General features: G+C 41.8%; 1 protein-coding gene across 13 annotated transcripts in view; it reads left to right on the forward strand.

Moving 5' to 3' along the window:
* SAMD4A (sterile alpha motif domain containing 4A) overlaps positions 1 to 15,617 on the forward strand; it is a 227,117-nt gene that overhangs the window by 135,451 nt on the left and 76,049 nt on the right. For 12 of the 13 annotated variants that reach the window (XM_063596216.1, XM_063596213.1, XM_063596218.1 and 9 more), the window contains exon 3: positions 474 to 992. In XM_063596216.1, coding sequence (XP_063452286.1) covers positions 474 to 992 — 519 coding nt within the window. Of the gene's footprint in view, positions 1 to 473; positions 993 to 1,541; positions 1,638 to 15,617 lie in introns of all 13 variants that reach the window. The other variant, XM_055097604.2, reaches the window with a different exon arrangement.

The following is a 15,617-nucleotide window of genomic DNA, read 5'->3' on the forward strand; positions in this document are numbered from 1 at the left end:
TACCAGGATTTAAATCACTTTCAACAGATGTCTGGGGGAGATGTCTGGGGAGGTGAAGCAGCCTCACCCCCAGGACTCTGGAATGGGACCTTTGTTCATACTCACTTTTCTATGGAGAGCTTCTTAGTCTTAGCCCCCTGTCTATCAGGGGGTAGGCTAGACCTTTCTCAGAAAGGAAACAGAGCTGTACATTGTATTTGATTGTACCAAAGTAGTTGTAGCTTTTTTGGAAACACGAATGAGAATTTGATTGAGTACTCAATATCTAAGAATGTTTGATCTGTGTTTCATTGGAGCCTCTGGCCCTTCAAAACCTGGGGTCAGTTAACCAATCTGATTCACAGGCTCTTTTGAGAAAATATAGCCAGACTATGTAGATTGGGACCCTAATCCGTAAAAATTCTCTTTAGAGTATCTGTTTAGAGTCACTGTGGGTGTATTTGCTTATTTGCCGTGTATATTTCCCTTTTCAGGAATCATTAACCAATGGCAACAGGAATCCAAGGATAAAGTGATTTCCCTCCTGTTAACTCATCTGCCTTTGCTGAAGCCAGGAAACCTTGACGCAAAAGTAGAATATATGAAACTGCTGCCCAAAATCCTGGCTCACTCTATTGAACACAACCAGCACATTGAGGAGAGCAGGCAGCTGCTGTCCTATGCTTTGATACATCCAGCCACTTCGTTAGAAGACCGTAGTGCTTTAGCCATGTGGCTGAATCACTTGGAGGACCGCACATCGACCAGCTTTGGTGGCCAGAACCGAGGCCGCTCAGACTCTGTGGATTATGGACAGACACACTACTATCACCAAAGACAGAACTCTGATGACAAGCTCAATGGGTGGCAGAACTCTCGGGATTCTGGGATTTGCATCAATGCCTCCAACTGGCAGGACAAAAGCATGGGGTGTGAGAATGGCCATGTGCCCCTCTACTCCTCCTCATCTGTCCCCACCACAATCAATACGATTGGAACCAGCACAAGTACAAGTAAGTTCCCCAGAATCCCTTTAATGTAGTCTGGTTTGGTGATTTGCTGTGTATGTGGCATGTCCTGCTGACAGTGTCTGCTCCATGCACCCTGTGACCCTGGGAGAGAAGGACTGATTGGAATTGGCTGTGGGAAAGGTCCTTTGGACCCCATATTTGTTGCTCTTTGACTCTGCAAAGATGAAAATACTTGGGAAGGTAAAAGTGACTGATGGTCCAAATTTGGGTTATAAACAGACCAAAAATAAATAGACAATAAATGAAAGAAGGAAACTTGCCGTTTCCACAAACAGAAATGCATTTCACCCATGTCTTTCACCCTGGGGTTTTGGATTTGCTGAGACACTGAGTTACTGTGTGATTCTCTAAACCTAATTCTAACCCATGGTTAACCAGGCAGCCTCATGGGCTTTGTGCTTTCTCTTTATTTTTTTTTTCCTCTTTCTTTCTCTTTATTTTTTTTTTCTTAAATTTCACCCTGGAATGTTTCCTCCCTTTGCATTTTCTGGTTTTAATCCCCAATTGTTGGGGCACTTTTTTCCTGACCAGTGGGAGCAGGTTTGCTAACTGAGAATGCTGCTGTGTGCTGTGGCCTGGTGAGAATGCCGTGGACTTCCTCTCGCTCAGTCCAACACCTTAGGAGAGGTGGGTCAGGAACTGCTTTGTGGGTGGGGAGAGCGGAGGACAGCCCTCTGCTCTTTTGACCACTAAAGCAAAGTATTGCACCCTCAGCTGGGCACTGGGGCTGGGAGTCCTCTCTGTGTCTCCCCACTGAGGCCGAACAAAGTGACAAACACACCATTGGTGTCTGTATAAAGTAGCGGTGTGGAAGTGCACCCTGTCTTCAAACAGCGTTCCTTAATGCTAGTTTGCACCTGTCCATGAATGCAGTGGCAGTGCCAAGATAACTTTCTTGAAGGAATGCTTTTGCAATTAGACCTCGTGTGCCTGTCTTCATGCAGGAACCCCCAGTTAAAAGATATGAGAGGATTAATAATTGGGGTGCCGGCACAGAGACTCAGGCCTGTGATCCCACCACTTTGGGAGGCCTAGGCGGGCAGATCACTTGAGGTCAGGAATTCAAGACCAGCCTGGCCAACATGGTGAAACTCTATCTCTACCAAAAAATACAAAAATTAGCCGGACATAGTGGTGTATGCCTGTAATCCCAGCTACTCGGGAGGCTGAGGTTAAGGAATCACTTGAACCCAAGAGGCAGAGGTTGCAGTGAGATGAGATTGTGCCATTGCACTTCAGCCTGGGCAATAGAGTGAGTCTCAGAAGAGAAAAAAAAAGAAAAAGAATTGGCAGTGATGCCTTCTTGGCATCTGTTCCTACTTGGATCTTTGGTTACCAGGCCTCTTTAAATGGCTTTCTCAAATAGGTAGGATTGTTGAGTTACAGCTACATGAACTGAAACAGTACCTCAGTGGAATAACCAAGCAAACACTGAAGATATTGCATTAATATTGCTACAACATGGGATTTTTTTAAATTCTTTTTTCTGCTTTTCCATTTAGATATGGTTAACTTGCACATTATGGGAATTAGGTGATTACTGCATCTTAATTTATTATATAAGAGGTTCTGATGACACTGTCTTTCACAGACTATAATCCAGCAGGAACAGTTTACCCGTCTCTGTATGATAAGGAGTGATGACATGCAGGCAGATGACAGTCTCTTGGTCTAAGTTTCCTGCATCAGCAACAGAATCTAGTAATTGTTACAAAACTCTTGAATAGCTGGGAGAGATGCAAACTCTAAGCTGCCTGCCCTCTTAAAACTTGGTCTTTTGTATTTTAAACGGTTGAGTTTTATGTCATTTGTCTCAAAATTAGTCTTGGGTCATTATATATTTCTATCTACTGATTTATACATTCAGGATCAGGTCTTGACATTTAGTACATTTAAGATGGTTATCAGGTTGTAGTCATCAAGCACTTATTTCTGGCTGTGGCCACCCAGCCAGACCCATAGAGGGTAGAAAATTTGTAGATGACTGTCATGGCCTTACTGACCTCTGAACCCCTATGTAATACTTGAGTGAAAAGGACTTGGAGGCTTAACCAGATGACTAGCCGACATACCTCTGGAAGAAGGCAGGCATCGGAGCCCTCTTCCAGAGCATCAGAGAAGATCAAAGAGCTCAGATCTCCCCTCCAGAAAGTTTCATTCAAACACTCATGACCATATCAACACTTATATGTCAATAATATCTCTTTAAGAAAATGCGAATGTCATTGCTGTACTCCTCTGTGTTGCCTATGGTGGTTCAATTGTGTGAGTCAAAACTCCAAGCCTTTGGGTCACTTGTTCACTCATGCCTCTATCAATAAACCCTGAGCACCTGGGAGGCAGCCTGACAGAGGGAAGAACAAGGACTTTGGCATCAAGGCCTCCTAGGTCCAAATCCCAGACATGCAATTTGCTAACTACAGCTTGGCCGAGTAATTTAACCTCTCTGATCAAGGTGCCCACTTGTAAAACTGGAACATTCACAATATCTACCTTTGAGGGCTGTAGTGAAGGTAAATAAGATTATGTAAATGCCCAGCCTGGTTACAGCAGCAACAGTAAGCACTCCAGGGGTACCTGTTAGATGAATAAATGAAAGAAACTGGGAAAGACGGTGAGGAGCTAAGTGTTAACACTGATATGCAGAGTCTTTGCCCTCATTTTCAGTTCTGATGGGCGCCTGACATAAGCACCTTACCCTGAGCCCAGAGCCATGCAGAGTATTCTAAGGGGCCTTGAATATGCTGTGATTTTTGGCCATTCCACTGCAATAGAAATTGGGTTGGACTTAAGGCTTCTTCTACTGCACTGAAGAGCTACACTTCTTACCTCTTTCAAAGTGGAAAAACAATCTGCGTAAGACAATATGATGTTAAAAACAAATCAATTAGTACTACACATTTTCAAATTATCAGCCACGTTAATGATGTTGAGTGAAAGGTAACCAGAAGGCCAGCCACCTCCTTAGTTTTTGTTTTTGTTTTTAACCTTGGTTTATTCCACTGCTATTTTATTCCTTAGTCATTGTGCCTTCAACAGAATGCCTTAGCATTCGTGGCTTCCTCCCTGTATGGATTCCCAATCATTCAACTACCCCGCAAATGCTTCCTGTCCATCTTCTGTGTGCCTAGCACTGCGTGTAAGTCCATGGGAAATACCAGGAAGCTGAAGACCCTGTTAACACTTCCAGGGAGCCTGTAATTGGAGAGATATGATATATGAATCAGTATCACAATTAAAAATTAAATATTCCTTTTTGCTGGACTTATCATCCATAGAAATTTCATATAACAATTCATGAGTTATAGAAAAGTGCAGTAAAATAATACTCTAAGAGCTGCCACAAGGCATATAGGATGAAGTGCCAGTTGAATGTAGGCCTATCCTGTAAGTGCTGTGAATGTACAGAATGGAGAGATCCTTGTGAACTGGAGGGTCAAGAAAGCCTTTGGGCCAGGTACAGTGGCTCATGCCTGTAATCCCAACACTTTGGGAGGCCAACGTGGGAGGATTGCTTGAGGCCAGAAATTCAAGAACAGTCTGAACAACATAGCTAGACCCCATCTCTTCAAAAAATATATATATATATTAGTCTGATGAGGTGGCTGAAGTGAGCTGTGATCATGTCACCGCACTCCAGCCTGGGTGACAGAGCAAGACTTAGTCTCAAAAAAAAAAAAAAAAGAAGAAGAAAGAAAAAAAAGACCAGGCATTGGTGGCTCACACCTGTAATCCCAGCACTTTGGGAGGCCAAGGTGGGCAGATCACTTGAGGTCAGGAGTTCAAGACCAGCCTGGCCAACATGGTGAAACCCTATCTCTACTAAACATACAAAAACTAGCTGGGCATGGTGGTGCATGCCTGTAATCCCAGCTACGCAGAAGGTTGAGGCAGGAGAATTGCTTGAACCTGGGAGACAGAGGTTGTAGTGAGCCGAGGTGGTGCCACTGTACTCCAGCCTGGGTGACAGAGCAAGACTCTGTCTCAAAAAAAAAAAAAAGAAAAGAAAGAAAGAAAAAAACCAGGAAAGAAAAAGCAAGCTTTTGCAGGGGAAATGGAAAGTGAGCTAAGATGGAAAGAGGAAGGAGAGTCTGGAGGGGAGGGGGCCCCTGGGTAGGAATACGCACTGAGAGCAAAGGGACGGGGGTCACAGCGTGCAGGCAAGATGGAGGACAGTGAAGAGGAAGAACAGGCTCATGAAGGGAGAGGTAGTGAAGGCAGGTGGTAAAAGTAGGCTGAGGGAACTGCCCCGAAGAGGCCAAGCATTGACACCCTAGGCATAGGAGTGACATGCTGTATGGGGAAATGGATTATGAGCAAACCAGATGAGTGGCATCTGACAAGTGCAGAGTCAGCAAGTTTCAAAGTTTTGAAGTAATAAAAGTATCATTAGGATAGGAGCACGTATGGAGCAGAAGGAATGGATACTAGAAATGTTCCTAGGTGGAATTATTAGGATTGGGATTCAGTATTGATATGGACATACTTTTTTTTTTTTTTTTTTTGAGACAGGCTCTTGCTATGTTGCCCAGGCTAGAGTACAGTAGTGTGATCATGGCTCACAGCAGCATCAACCTCCTGGACTCAAGCAATCCTCCCACCTCAGCCTCTTGAGTATCTGGGACCACAGGCATGCACCACCACACCCAGATAATTTTTGTATTTTTTGTGGAGACAGGGTCTCCCTGTGTTGCCCAGGCTGGTCTCAAACTCCTGGGCTCAAATAATCCTCCTGCGTAAGCCTCCCAAAGTGCTGGGATTATAGATATGAGCCACCACACCCAGCCTGACATACATTATTGATTTACTTATTTTTTCATTCACCTAGAAAATGTTTATTGATTGCCTACTGTTGTGTCTTCCCTGCTCAAGGCACTTGAGATGTATCAGTGGATAAGACAAAGCTGCCTTCCCTCGGGGCACTGGCAGTCTAGTGTGTACAAATTGTAGTATATAAATAAAGTATATGTGTGGTAGAAGATGATAGGTGATGTGGAAATAAGAACAAGGGTAGGATCAGGCCTACGTAGTGAGGTGACTAGACCATGAAACAGGGTGGTCAGGGTAGACCCCTTTGAGAAAGTGGGGTGTGAGCAGAGAGTTGAAGGAGTGGAAGATAGCCAAGTGGGCATCTGGAGCAAAGAGTATTCCAAGCAGAGATAAAGCTGGAGCAAAGATCCCAAGACAAAACAGTGCCTGACTTGCTAGGGGGAAAAACAGGAAGGCAGACTTGCTAGGGGAAAAAGCAAGAAGGCTGGTGTCTGAAAGGGATTGAACGAGGTAGACAGTGGTCAGAGAGGCTGGAGACAGAATGGGCATTGTAGGTCATTGCAAAGACTTGGACTTTTGCTGTCAATAAACCAGAAAGCTATTGGAGGATTTCCAACAGAAAAGTGACATGATCCAACTCACATTTTAAAAGGTTCTCTTTGGCTGCTGTCTTAAGAATAGATAGGGCAAGGACAGAAACAGGAAAACCAGTTAAGAGGCTGTTGCAGTAATCCAGGCAAGAGAAGATGGCTCAAACCAGGATGGCTACGGTAGAAGGGTGAGAAGAAGTCAGGCTCTAGATATATTTTGAAAATAGAACCAACAGGATTTCCTGACAGAATAAATGAAGGGTTTGGAGGAGAGGATTGAAGGAGGACTCCAGTGCTTTTTGCCTAGGCAACTGGGTGTTGCTATCAGTTGAGACAGGGAAAGTCTTTATCAGGTAGAGTAGGATTTGGAGTAAGCTCGGGAGTTCAGTGTCATATACGATGAGTTTGGCAGGTCTGTTGGAGATACTGAGTAGGTAGTGGGATATATGAGTGTGCAGTTTGGGAGAGAGAAGTGGTCTAAAATAGACATTTGGGAGTTAGCAGCACATGGGTGGTATTTAATGCTAGGACTAAATGAAATTGCCAGAGACTGGCAGAGAGAAAAGGCAGAGACTGTAGATAAAGAAGGCCAAGGCCCCCAGGCCTGGGCACCTCAACCTGAAAGCTGGAGAAAAGCAGGGGAAGTAGTAAAAGAAACTAAGGAGAAACCCTTGAGGTTGGAGAAAACTCAAGTGTGTGTGCCTTACAAAGCACATGAAGAAAATGTTTCCAGGAGAGAAGAGTGATCAACTGAGTAAAATGTTACAGATAGGTTAATGAGATGAAGACCAAGGATTGACCACTGGATTTATCAAAGAGGGATAACAGAGGTAAAACTGAGAGCACTTTTAGCACATGGTAGGTATTTAAGGGATGAAAAAAGTTAATGACTCCAAAGAGATTGGAGGTAAGAGGGAGACAAACTGGCCACATGCTAGATTTTGGATGTATGTTTATGTTGAGATGTTGGAGCACTGAGATGGAGAAAAGTGATGTTTAGAAGGCATTAAAAATAGGTGATAGAGGCCGGATGCAGTGGCTCACTGTAATCCCAGCACTTTGGGAGACCCAGGCAGGCAGATCACATAAGCTCAGGAGTTCCAGACCAGCCTGGGCAACGTGGTGAAACCACATCTCTATAAAAAATACAAAAATTAGTCGGGTGTGGTGGTGTGTGTCTATAGTCCCATCTACTCAGGAAGCTGAGGAGGGAGGATCACTTGAGCCTGGGAGGTAGAGGTTGCAGTGACCCGAGATCACACCACTGCACTTCAGTCTGGGTGACAGAATAAGCCTCTGTCTCAAAAACAAACAAACAAACAAACAAACAAAAAACAGAAGAAAAGAAAAAAATAGGTGCTATAGTTACACAGAGTTTTGAAGGACAGGATTAGGATAAGGATGAGTAGGAGCCAAAACCTAAGTCCTAATCTAATGAGAATCTACGTATTTTCATTCATCGAGAGGCAAGAGTATCTTTTATTGGTTGCAGAGGTTAAGTCAAGTGACATCTCAAGGACCTTTTCTACCATGAGATAAGGGAAGAGTGGGTTGGGATAGGTTGAAAAATCTGTTATGCAGCCTTTTGGATGACATCAGAGCACTTCAAAAGAAAGAGAAGAATGTATTTTTTTAGCACCTTGTTCTAGTAAGGCCACTCAAGGGTATGCTGACTAAGAGCAAGAATGTGTGTGTTCTTCACCACGAGCCTGTAGGACCAGACAGGATCAAGGTATTGGCTGTGACAAACCTTACACAAGGCTTGGTCAACTTTGTTTCACCCATCAAGAGCAATTAATTCCAAATATAGGCAGATAGAACCCGGATTAGCATCTCTAGGTTTGCTTCCTGTCTAAGGTCTGTTATAGAAGAAAAGTAAACCATTCAGGCAAAGAATAAGTATTTCCTGGCTTTCTTAAGAGCCTACAGAATTCCCCTGTGTGGTTGTCAGTGCTACCTCAGTTGCCCCAAACTGCCTTTCTGACCCTTGTCTGTTCTTCCCTGGTGGACCTGGACCTGGAAGAAATCTCTGTGCTACAGCTACAAATGAAACTTGTTTTTATTCAAATAATTGCAACACTTGACTTTTCTTTGCATTATTGACATTTGGATTTGAAAGCATGCTGGCCTTTGTTAGTCCAACATGAGGTAAGAACTCAGAAACTTTGGATACCTAAATTATGCCAAAATGCTCCATTTAATCTGTCCACTTCTACAGATTCATGGCACATTGTGGAATCTTAGTATTTATTTTATTAATCTTGATTTTTTTCTGATGATAAAAATGATGTGTTTGGTACCATAGAAGATAAAAAGTAAATTAACAATGATAGCACACACCTACATAGTGTTTACTATATATTGGGTACTGTTTAAAACCCTTTACATAAATATTAACTCATTGAATCCTCATAACCTCATGATGGTGGGTATTATTGTTATCCCCATTTAACAGCTAAGGGAACTGGAGCACAGAAAGTTTAGGTAATGTGACCAACATCACAGACCTACTAAGTAGTTCAGCTGGGATGTGAACCTAGGCAGTGAGGCCCCTGGAAATCGATGTTATTACTTGCCTCTCCCTCCTAATCCTATCCTCAGAATTTGAATGGTAGCTAGTAGACTCTTGCTTTTCTCTGACCCTGGATTTGGCCCCATACAGACCCTCCAGCTTCCGTGGTCTCCACAGCCCACAGGTATAAGACCCTGCCTGAATTGCCCCATCTCTGTGACTCTCTGAAGCAGGGAGCAGTCTTTGCACTGACCCACACAACTCGGTGTCAGCTCTTAGCATTTCGTGTCAGTTTTTGGTCGCCATGTTCACCTATCCTTCCCGACTGTGAGCTCCTTGGGGATAGGGGTTGTATCTTCTTTATCCGTATTTCCCAGCACCTGGGATAATGTGTGGCTCAAAAAGTCACACAAATTTTGGAAATGTCAAATTCCTGGCACAGATTCAGCTGCAGTGGCAGAGCACCTTGTTGGACGATGGCCGTCTCTTGCTAAGCCCAGATGTGGCCTCTGAATCCTCCTCAATATGCCCCTCTAGGCAACCACTATAATTCAATAAGAGATGGCATGTGAGCTGAAGCTTGTCTGCCCACCCTGCCATAAATGTTTGCTGAATAGTAGGGACTTAATAAATTCCTGAGCTCACTAGGCACATGTTCATGAAAATAATGAATTTCCAAAATAAACAAGAAAATGTCCCTAGGAATTCACTAAATATTTGGTGATAATATTGATCATTTAGCCTTCTGTCATAATCATCTTAGTGACATTTATTGTTACTCTTGCTCCTTTTTGACTTATTTGACCAAATCAGTTTCAATACTAACAGACTTTTAAAAACATACCTTGATTATAGGGACAGTTACATGAATTTATACATGTGATGAACTGCCATAGTTACAAATGTATACCCAAAAAAATTAGTGATCGTAAAAACAGCTGAGATCTGAATAAGGCCTGTAGTCTAGTTAGTTGTATTGCATTAATGTCAAGCTTCTGATTTTGATAATGCACTATTGATACGTAAGATGTCACCTTGGGGGAAGCTGGGTGATGGGTACATGAGACGTCTCTGGGTAGTATTTCTGCAATTTCTTGTAAATCTATAATTACTTCAAAATTAAAAGTTAAAAAACAAAAATTACTTGGGATATTCAGTGCCTGGATTTTGGAGGGGTTCAGGGGAGGACATTGGTTTGGTCCTTGTTCTTGGTCTTCCTGAGGGGTAGAGGAAGTCCTTGCATTTATGGAAAGGATGGCTGCTAGGCCTCATAGAGCCAACATCTGAAACTAAACAACTTCTGCAAGCAAAGTGGAGGACGAGTAGGAGTGAATCTCAGGGAAAGTGGCTCCCTTAGGAGCCCCGATCTGCTACTGGAAAAAAACCTCCATTTCTCTCAGCCCCTAATGCGGCAAGAGTCAGCGATTTCAAAGGTACTTGTTTTGCTCATGAAGTCCTTCCTCTTCCTTCTGCCCTTCACCTTTTTTCACAAGGCCACAAACCACTTCAAGTGCATTTCAGTCAGCCTGTGAGAACCATCAGAACACAGATATTCAAGAGAGGGAGAGACACCAGGCAGCTCAGCTCTAGATGGGTCTGGCAAGGAAAGAGGCCTTTGCAAATGGCCTCTTGGAACCTAAAAAGGAAGGGTGAAGCCTGGGGACCCTGATTCTATCTTGCAGGCTGCAGGTCATCCCCACCCAAAGCCTTTGGAGCCACTGTTGTAGTCTGGAGTTCCTTTGAAATTTTTCTTGGAATTATTTTGCCTTTTACCAGCAGACTTTCTTTCTTGGTGGAAAATTTCTTCCTCCCAAAAATCTAGCCAACCTGGCATGTAACTGAAAAATTCCATTATTTCCTTAACCCCTCATTTGCTCTTCAAAGAGGTAACTAATGAAAGAGTTGGTTTGCTTTCTTTGAGAAGCATTTATAACAGCTGGCATGATATATTTTTAGCTTTAGCTTCCTTCCCCTTTGGGGGAAACTTTTTTTAGTATGGCACTGGCCTTCCTAATACATACTACATTGTAAACATGACTCAATGATATCTCAGAGGACTCGATGTTGCCACCGGCTGATCCTTCTCCTGTTTCCAAGAGTCCAGGGTTTTTACAGGACTGTGTTTTTCCTCGTCATGCCTAGTGTCTGTTTTCCAAGGCTTGGGGAGGAATGATCAGAAAAATGCTGTAGTGGGCGAGAAGCCTGCTAGTTGATCATGTGTTGGAGATCCCTCTGCCTGGAAAAAGCCAGAGACCTCCATGGGCTGCATGCACCTTGGGTCATGAGGCTGTGCTCTCCATCCCCCATCCAGGAAGATTTTTTTAGACTTCAGTGACAGTGAGGGTTATTAAACACTAGATGAGCTACAGAGGAAGACAGTTGTGTTCTCATTCCCCACCAGACTTTAAAAATAGGATGGATTCTGGCTGGAATAAATGGCTTAAGTTGGACTAGCCTGGAAGAGGGGAGGAGGAAAGGGGAGATGAACAGGATGGCTTCTGTAAGACCCTTTTTGAGCCCTGTAGTCTTATGATTTCTGTTATTTCGCAAGGTTTAGAGTCATAGACTAACTATAGCTGTTCTACAAACAGACAGGAAAACTTTTAAATTTGCATTTACTGATTTTTTTTCTTTTAAGATTTCCCGAGTAAACTCAGGCTACACTAAAGAAAGATGTCTCATGACTAGCTTACACATATCTTTGACATCTTTAATTTCAAAAAATTAAACCTTTGAATGTCACGGTCTTAGGTACCGAGGTGAGGGTAAATCTTAGTGCCATCAACTATTGTCAATCTAGGGTATATTTTCTAACTCTTAAACACTAAATCTCATTCCGGCCATCCCCCATCCCAACCCCAGCTCTCAACATTCTATTAGGTAAAATACATTCTCAGGAAATCTCAGGTATCAGTCAGTTAAGAGCAGGGTGTGGAGATGAGGAAGCCAGGTGAGCAGGGGGCTCCAAAATCTGGAAAATGCTATAAAGGATTTTTGTGGGTTGGAGGAAGGCTAAAACTCCCAACATACTCCAGGGTAGTCATTCCTTGCTAAAACTTTGGACCATTTCCACAGACAAATTCCATAGCTAGAGCTAGATAGTGAAGCCAATGGGAGCACAGGGTTTGCTTTAGAGATTTGTTTCACAGCCAGCCTTTCTGAGATGCATCCTTTTGGAAAAGCCCAGCAAAACCCATATGGAGCTAAAAGATTTATAATGGATTACTTTATGCTTTAGTCTTCTGCTTTGCACAGTAAGACATTGCTATATAAAGGGAATTAATTATAAGGCTGTGAATGGTGTTTGAGAGATTCAAGTTGGTACATAAACAATGAGGCAGTCTTGATTAAGAACAACTTTGAAGTCAGACAAGTTGGTTTTAAAGTCCAGTTTTTCCAATAACTAGAGGTATGGTTATGGACAAGTTACTTGACCTCTAAGCCTCCTTTCCTCATCTATAAAATGAGAATAAATTTCAGTAGAAGGCTTCTTCATTGACTTGATCCGGATAGGTAGTTGATGCATTCATTGTACTAGCTGTTTAAAGAAGGGAATCATAACAAATAAGACTTTAAATGTATAATTTTATCTTAAAACATAAATATCTATATCCATTTTCAGCCTTTTGTATAGCATGATAGCCTTTTCTCTAAGAAGAGGGTACCTGACAGGTTGCTCTATGTCTTTCCTGCATAAATCATACCCTTAATACGTTACTGTCTTTGATTTCTTTAAAATGGAGCAGGAATTTAAAGGCATTTGCAAAAACATCAGAGCATAGACTCTCTCTAGATTCTAGTTTTTCTTTTTACAATTTAGCTTATAGTTTTCTCACTCACACTGAATTCAACAGTAGATTTTTAAGCAAAAATAATGAATATTTCTAAAGCATTTAAGTTTTTTTGCAGTTAACTTTATAACTTGTGTGTCATTGTTTCTGTGATGTGTTTTAAAATTACATATTTACAGTAAGTACAACTGGCATAAACAGGCTTGGGAACAACCTGTTTGATCCTTGGTACACCTACAAGTCAGCTGGTGGGAGCAGAAGGGCACAAGTAAATTACAGTGCTAGGGGAGTCAGTAAGCCATGAGCATCAGTAAGTAGTTTAAAGGGAATGGAGAGTAGTGGTTGGTCCAGCAAGTTGGTTAAGTGAAGATGAGTTAAGAGAGCCTTTAAGGGTGGTTGTGAGGATTAAATGAGAAATGTGTGTAAAGCACTTGCCAGTAGGATAGCCCTTATTGTTGTCGTTATTACTGCTGGTAATAGTAAGGGTGCTTCTTCCACCAGCCCAGCCTCTGCAGTAAACTATGATGGAATAGGATCTCTGGGGAAGCCCTATGACAAAGCTATCCCATTATGCTAAATTGAAATCAAGATACTTTGAATCAGTTCTACAAAGAGCCAGCCTTCCACAAATACCATTATTCCCTTAAGGGTTGTTCTAGTGATATATATTACTAAATACTTTTAAGTGGACCAGATTTTAAAATAATAAAGAGTAAGGTAAAATTGTGTTGATGTTGCTTCTTTGGGATCCACTATGAATAGGAATAGTTTTTTAAATTAGTAATAATTATAAGAATATTATTCACACTTTTAAAAATTATCCTTAAGTAACAGAATAGGATTTAATAGGAACAAATGAGGCTCTGTACACACATTCAGGCCAGGGAAGTGTGACCAGTCCCAAGAGGGCAGAGTATTTGAAAGAAAAAAAAAATTGCCATAGTGAATTCACTTCCAACTCAGAGTGTGATCTTAAACTCACGGGGATTCTCACTTCTTTATGAAAGTTTGGGGTTGGATGACCCCTAAGGATCCTTCTTAGCACTTTTATTCTTTGCTTCCAAAGTAGAATCTTCAACTCAGAGAGTGCTGCTGATGAGTCTATAGTACTCATTTTGGGCTGGGTGGGGGAGGAGAGTGAAATGTCTAGGAGAAGTGGGATGTGTCAAAGCCAGGAAGAGAGCCTCCTGCTGTATTCAGCATTAACTACTTACTATGTGAAAAATCTAATACGGTTTTGGTCCCCCTAATTTTAAAAAGAAATGCGAAAAAATCAGTAACTGCTACCTGGAGGGTGAAGGGAAGTCTGGTGGACAGGGTGGGGGAATTATTGATCATCCTACTGTTTGAAGTAAGCACCATATTAATGTCATGTATTACCTATTAAAAATATATAAAATGAGAAATACATGAAGATGTTAGTGAAGAAAGAGGGGAAAAAGAAGATAGCCTAAAATAAAAAGCAAAATGATTCAGCCTGGAATAATAATGCTAAATAAGGGGTGATCTGATAATTTAGAAACGTATTAGAGTTTATTAATAGGAAACACAGTATCATGAGTTCCTTAGTCTCTGCCATATAGAAAGAAAAGAAAATTGGCAAAAATAATACTGGTTTAAGGTCATGGTGATGATGAAACTTCAGGAGCATGCTACAATTATAAATGTGGCTTCTAAAGAAAAAAAATCAGAGGATCACCAAGTTCTGTTGCTTGGCACCTGAATCACAGGCCACTTGAAAGCCATTCTTGCTTGATGAGTGTGGTTTCATCAAGACAGATTCTTTTGGAAGAAAAGTGGACTATTTGAAGGCTCTTTGTTTTAAGAGATCTGATAAATATTTAGCATGTTACTGGTCTTATTCAAGTACCAATAAGTCAAATATTTTCACAGTGGAAGCAGGGACACTCAGCTTTTGCCCTGTCTCAAAAACTACCCATTTTCGGTTAAAAAACAAACAACTTTTGCTATACCCAAGTCAAAACAAAGTCAGACATGTATTCCTCAGCTCCAGTTTCTTGAGAGGCCAGCATCGATCGATAGGTAGAGCACCCAACACTGTCCTACAGAGCCTAGAAATTAAACTTTCTCAGAAGACAAGGGCTGACGAGAGGGTACATAGTATTAAGAAATTGAATATACTCTCTGTATCTCTTGTTAGTATCCAGGTGAAACATAGGAGACAAAACACATATTACAGAGGTGTCTCATTTTACACAGTGGGTATATTTCCAAAAAGTTGTTGAAACAACCTTTTTTAAAATCAAATTATTTTCCCATTGAGTAAAACTATGATTCAGGATATGAATTTTCTTAGTTGCTCGTTAATCTTCATTTGCCGGAACTCTTAAATGGGGGTAAGGTCCTCAGTTCCTGAGGGTCTCTAACAAAGTGAATATAAAGTATTGAAAACAAATACTGAAAAGATTTCTGTAGATGATTTTTTTGGCAATGTGTCTAACAGTCTTCTCTGATTGTATGTTGGGATTATTTAAGTATTAAGTATTCATGTTTTTTTCTTCTTCTCTGATTGTATGTTTGGATTATTTAAGTGGCTTTTGTTGTTTTTAACAAGTCACATTTATATGAAGTTGCGGGGCAGGGCAGGTGGCAGCTACAATGCCCCTCTCAGTGGTGCTTCTAAATGCAGAGGATGTAGGCTTCCCAGATACATCAGGAGTTAGAGAACTTGCTGAGGAGAGACATTGACATGATGATTTGGCCAGAATATTGCCCTGGGTCTGCATCCAATGCATGTGTTGGGAGAATGCTCAAGACTGCAGCATGCTTGCAAAGTTGGGAGAATTTGGGTGTAGTCATGAGGCCTTAGGGAGCTACATTGTGAGAAAGGGTGTTGTTCACATATGTTCATCATTATTCAAGAAATTATTTTGGCAATGGCTCACACCTGTCATCCCAACATTTTGGGAGGCCGAGCGGGGAG

This window comes from Pan paniscus, chromosome 15, assembly GCF_029289425.2.
Source record: "Pan paniscus chromosome 15, NHGRI_mPanPan1-v2.0_pri, whole genome shotgun sequence".
NCBI lineage: Eukaryota > Metazoa > Chordata > Mammalia > Primates > Hominidae > Pan > Pan paniscus.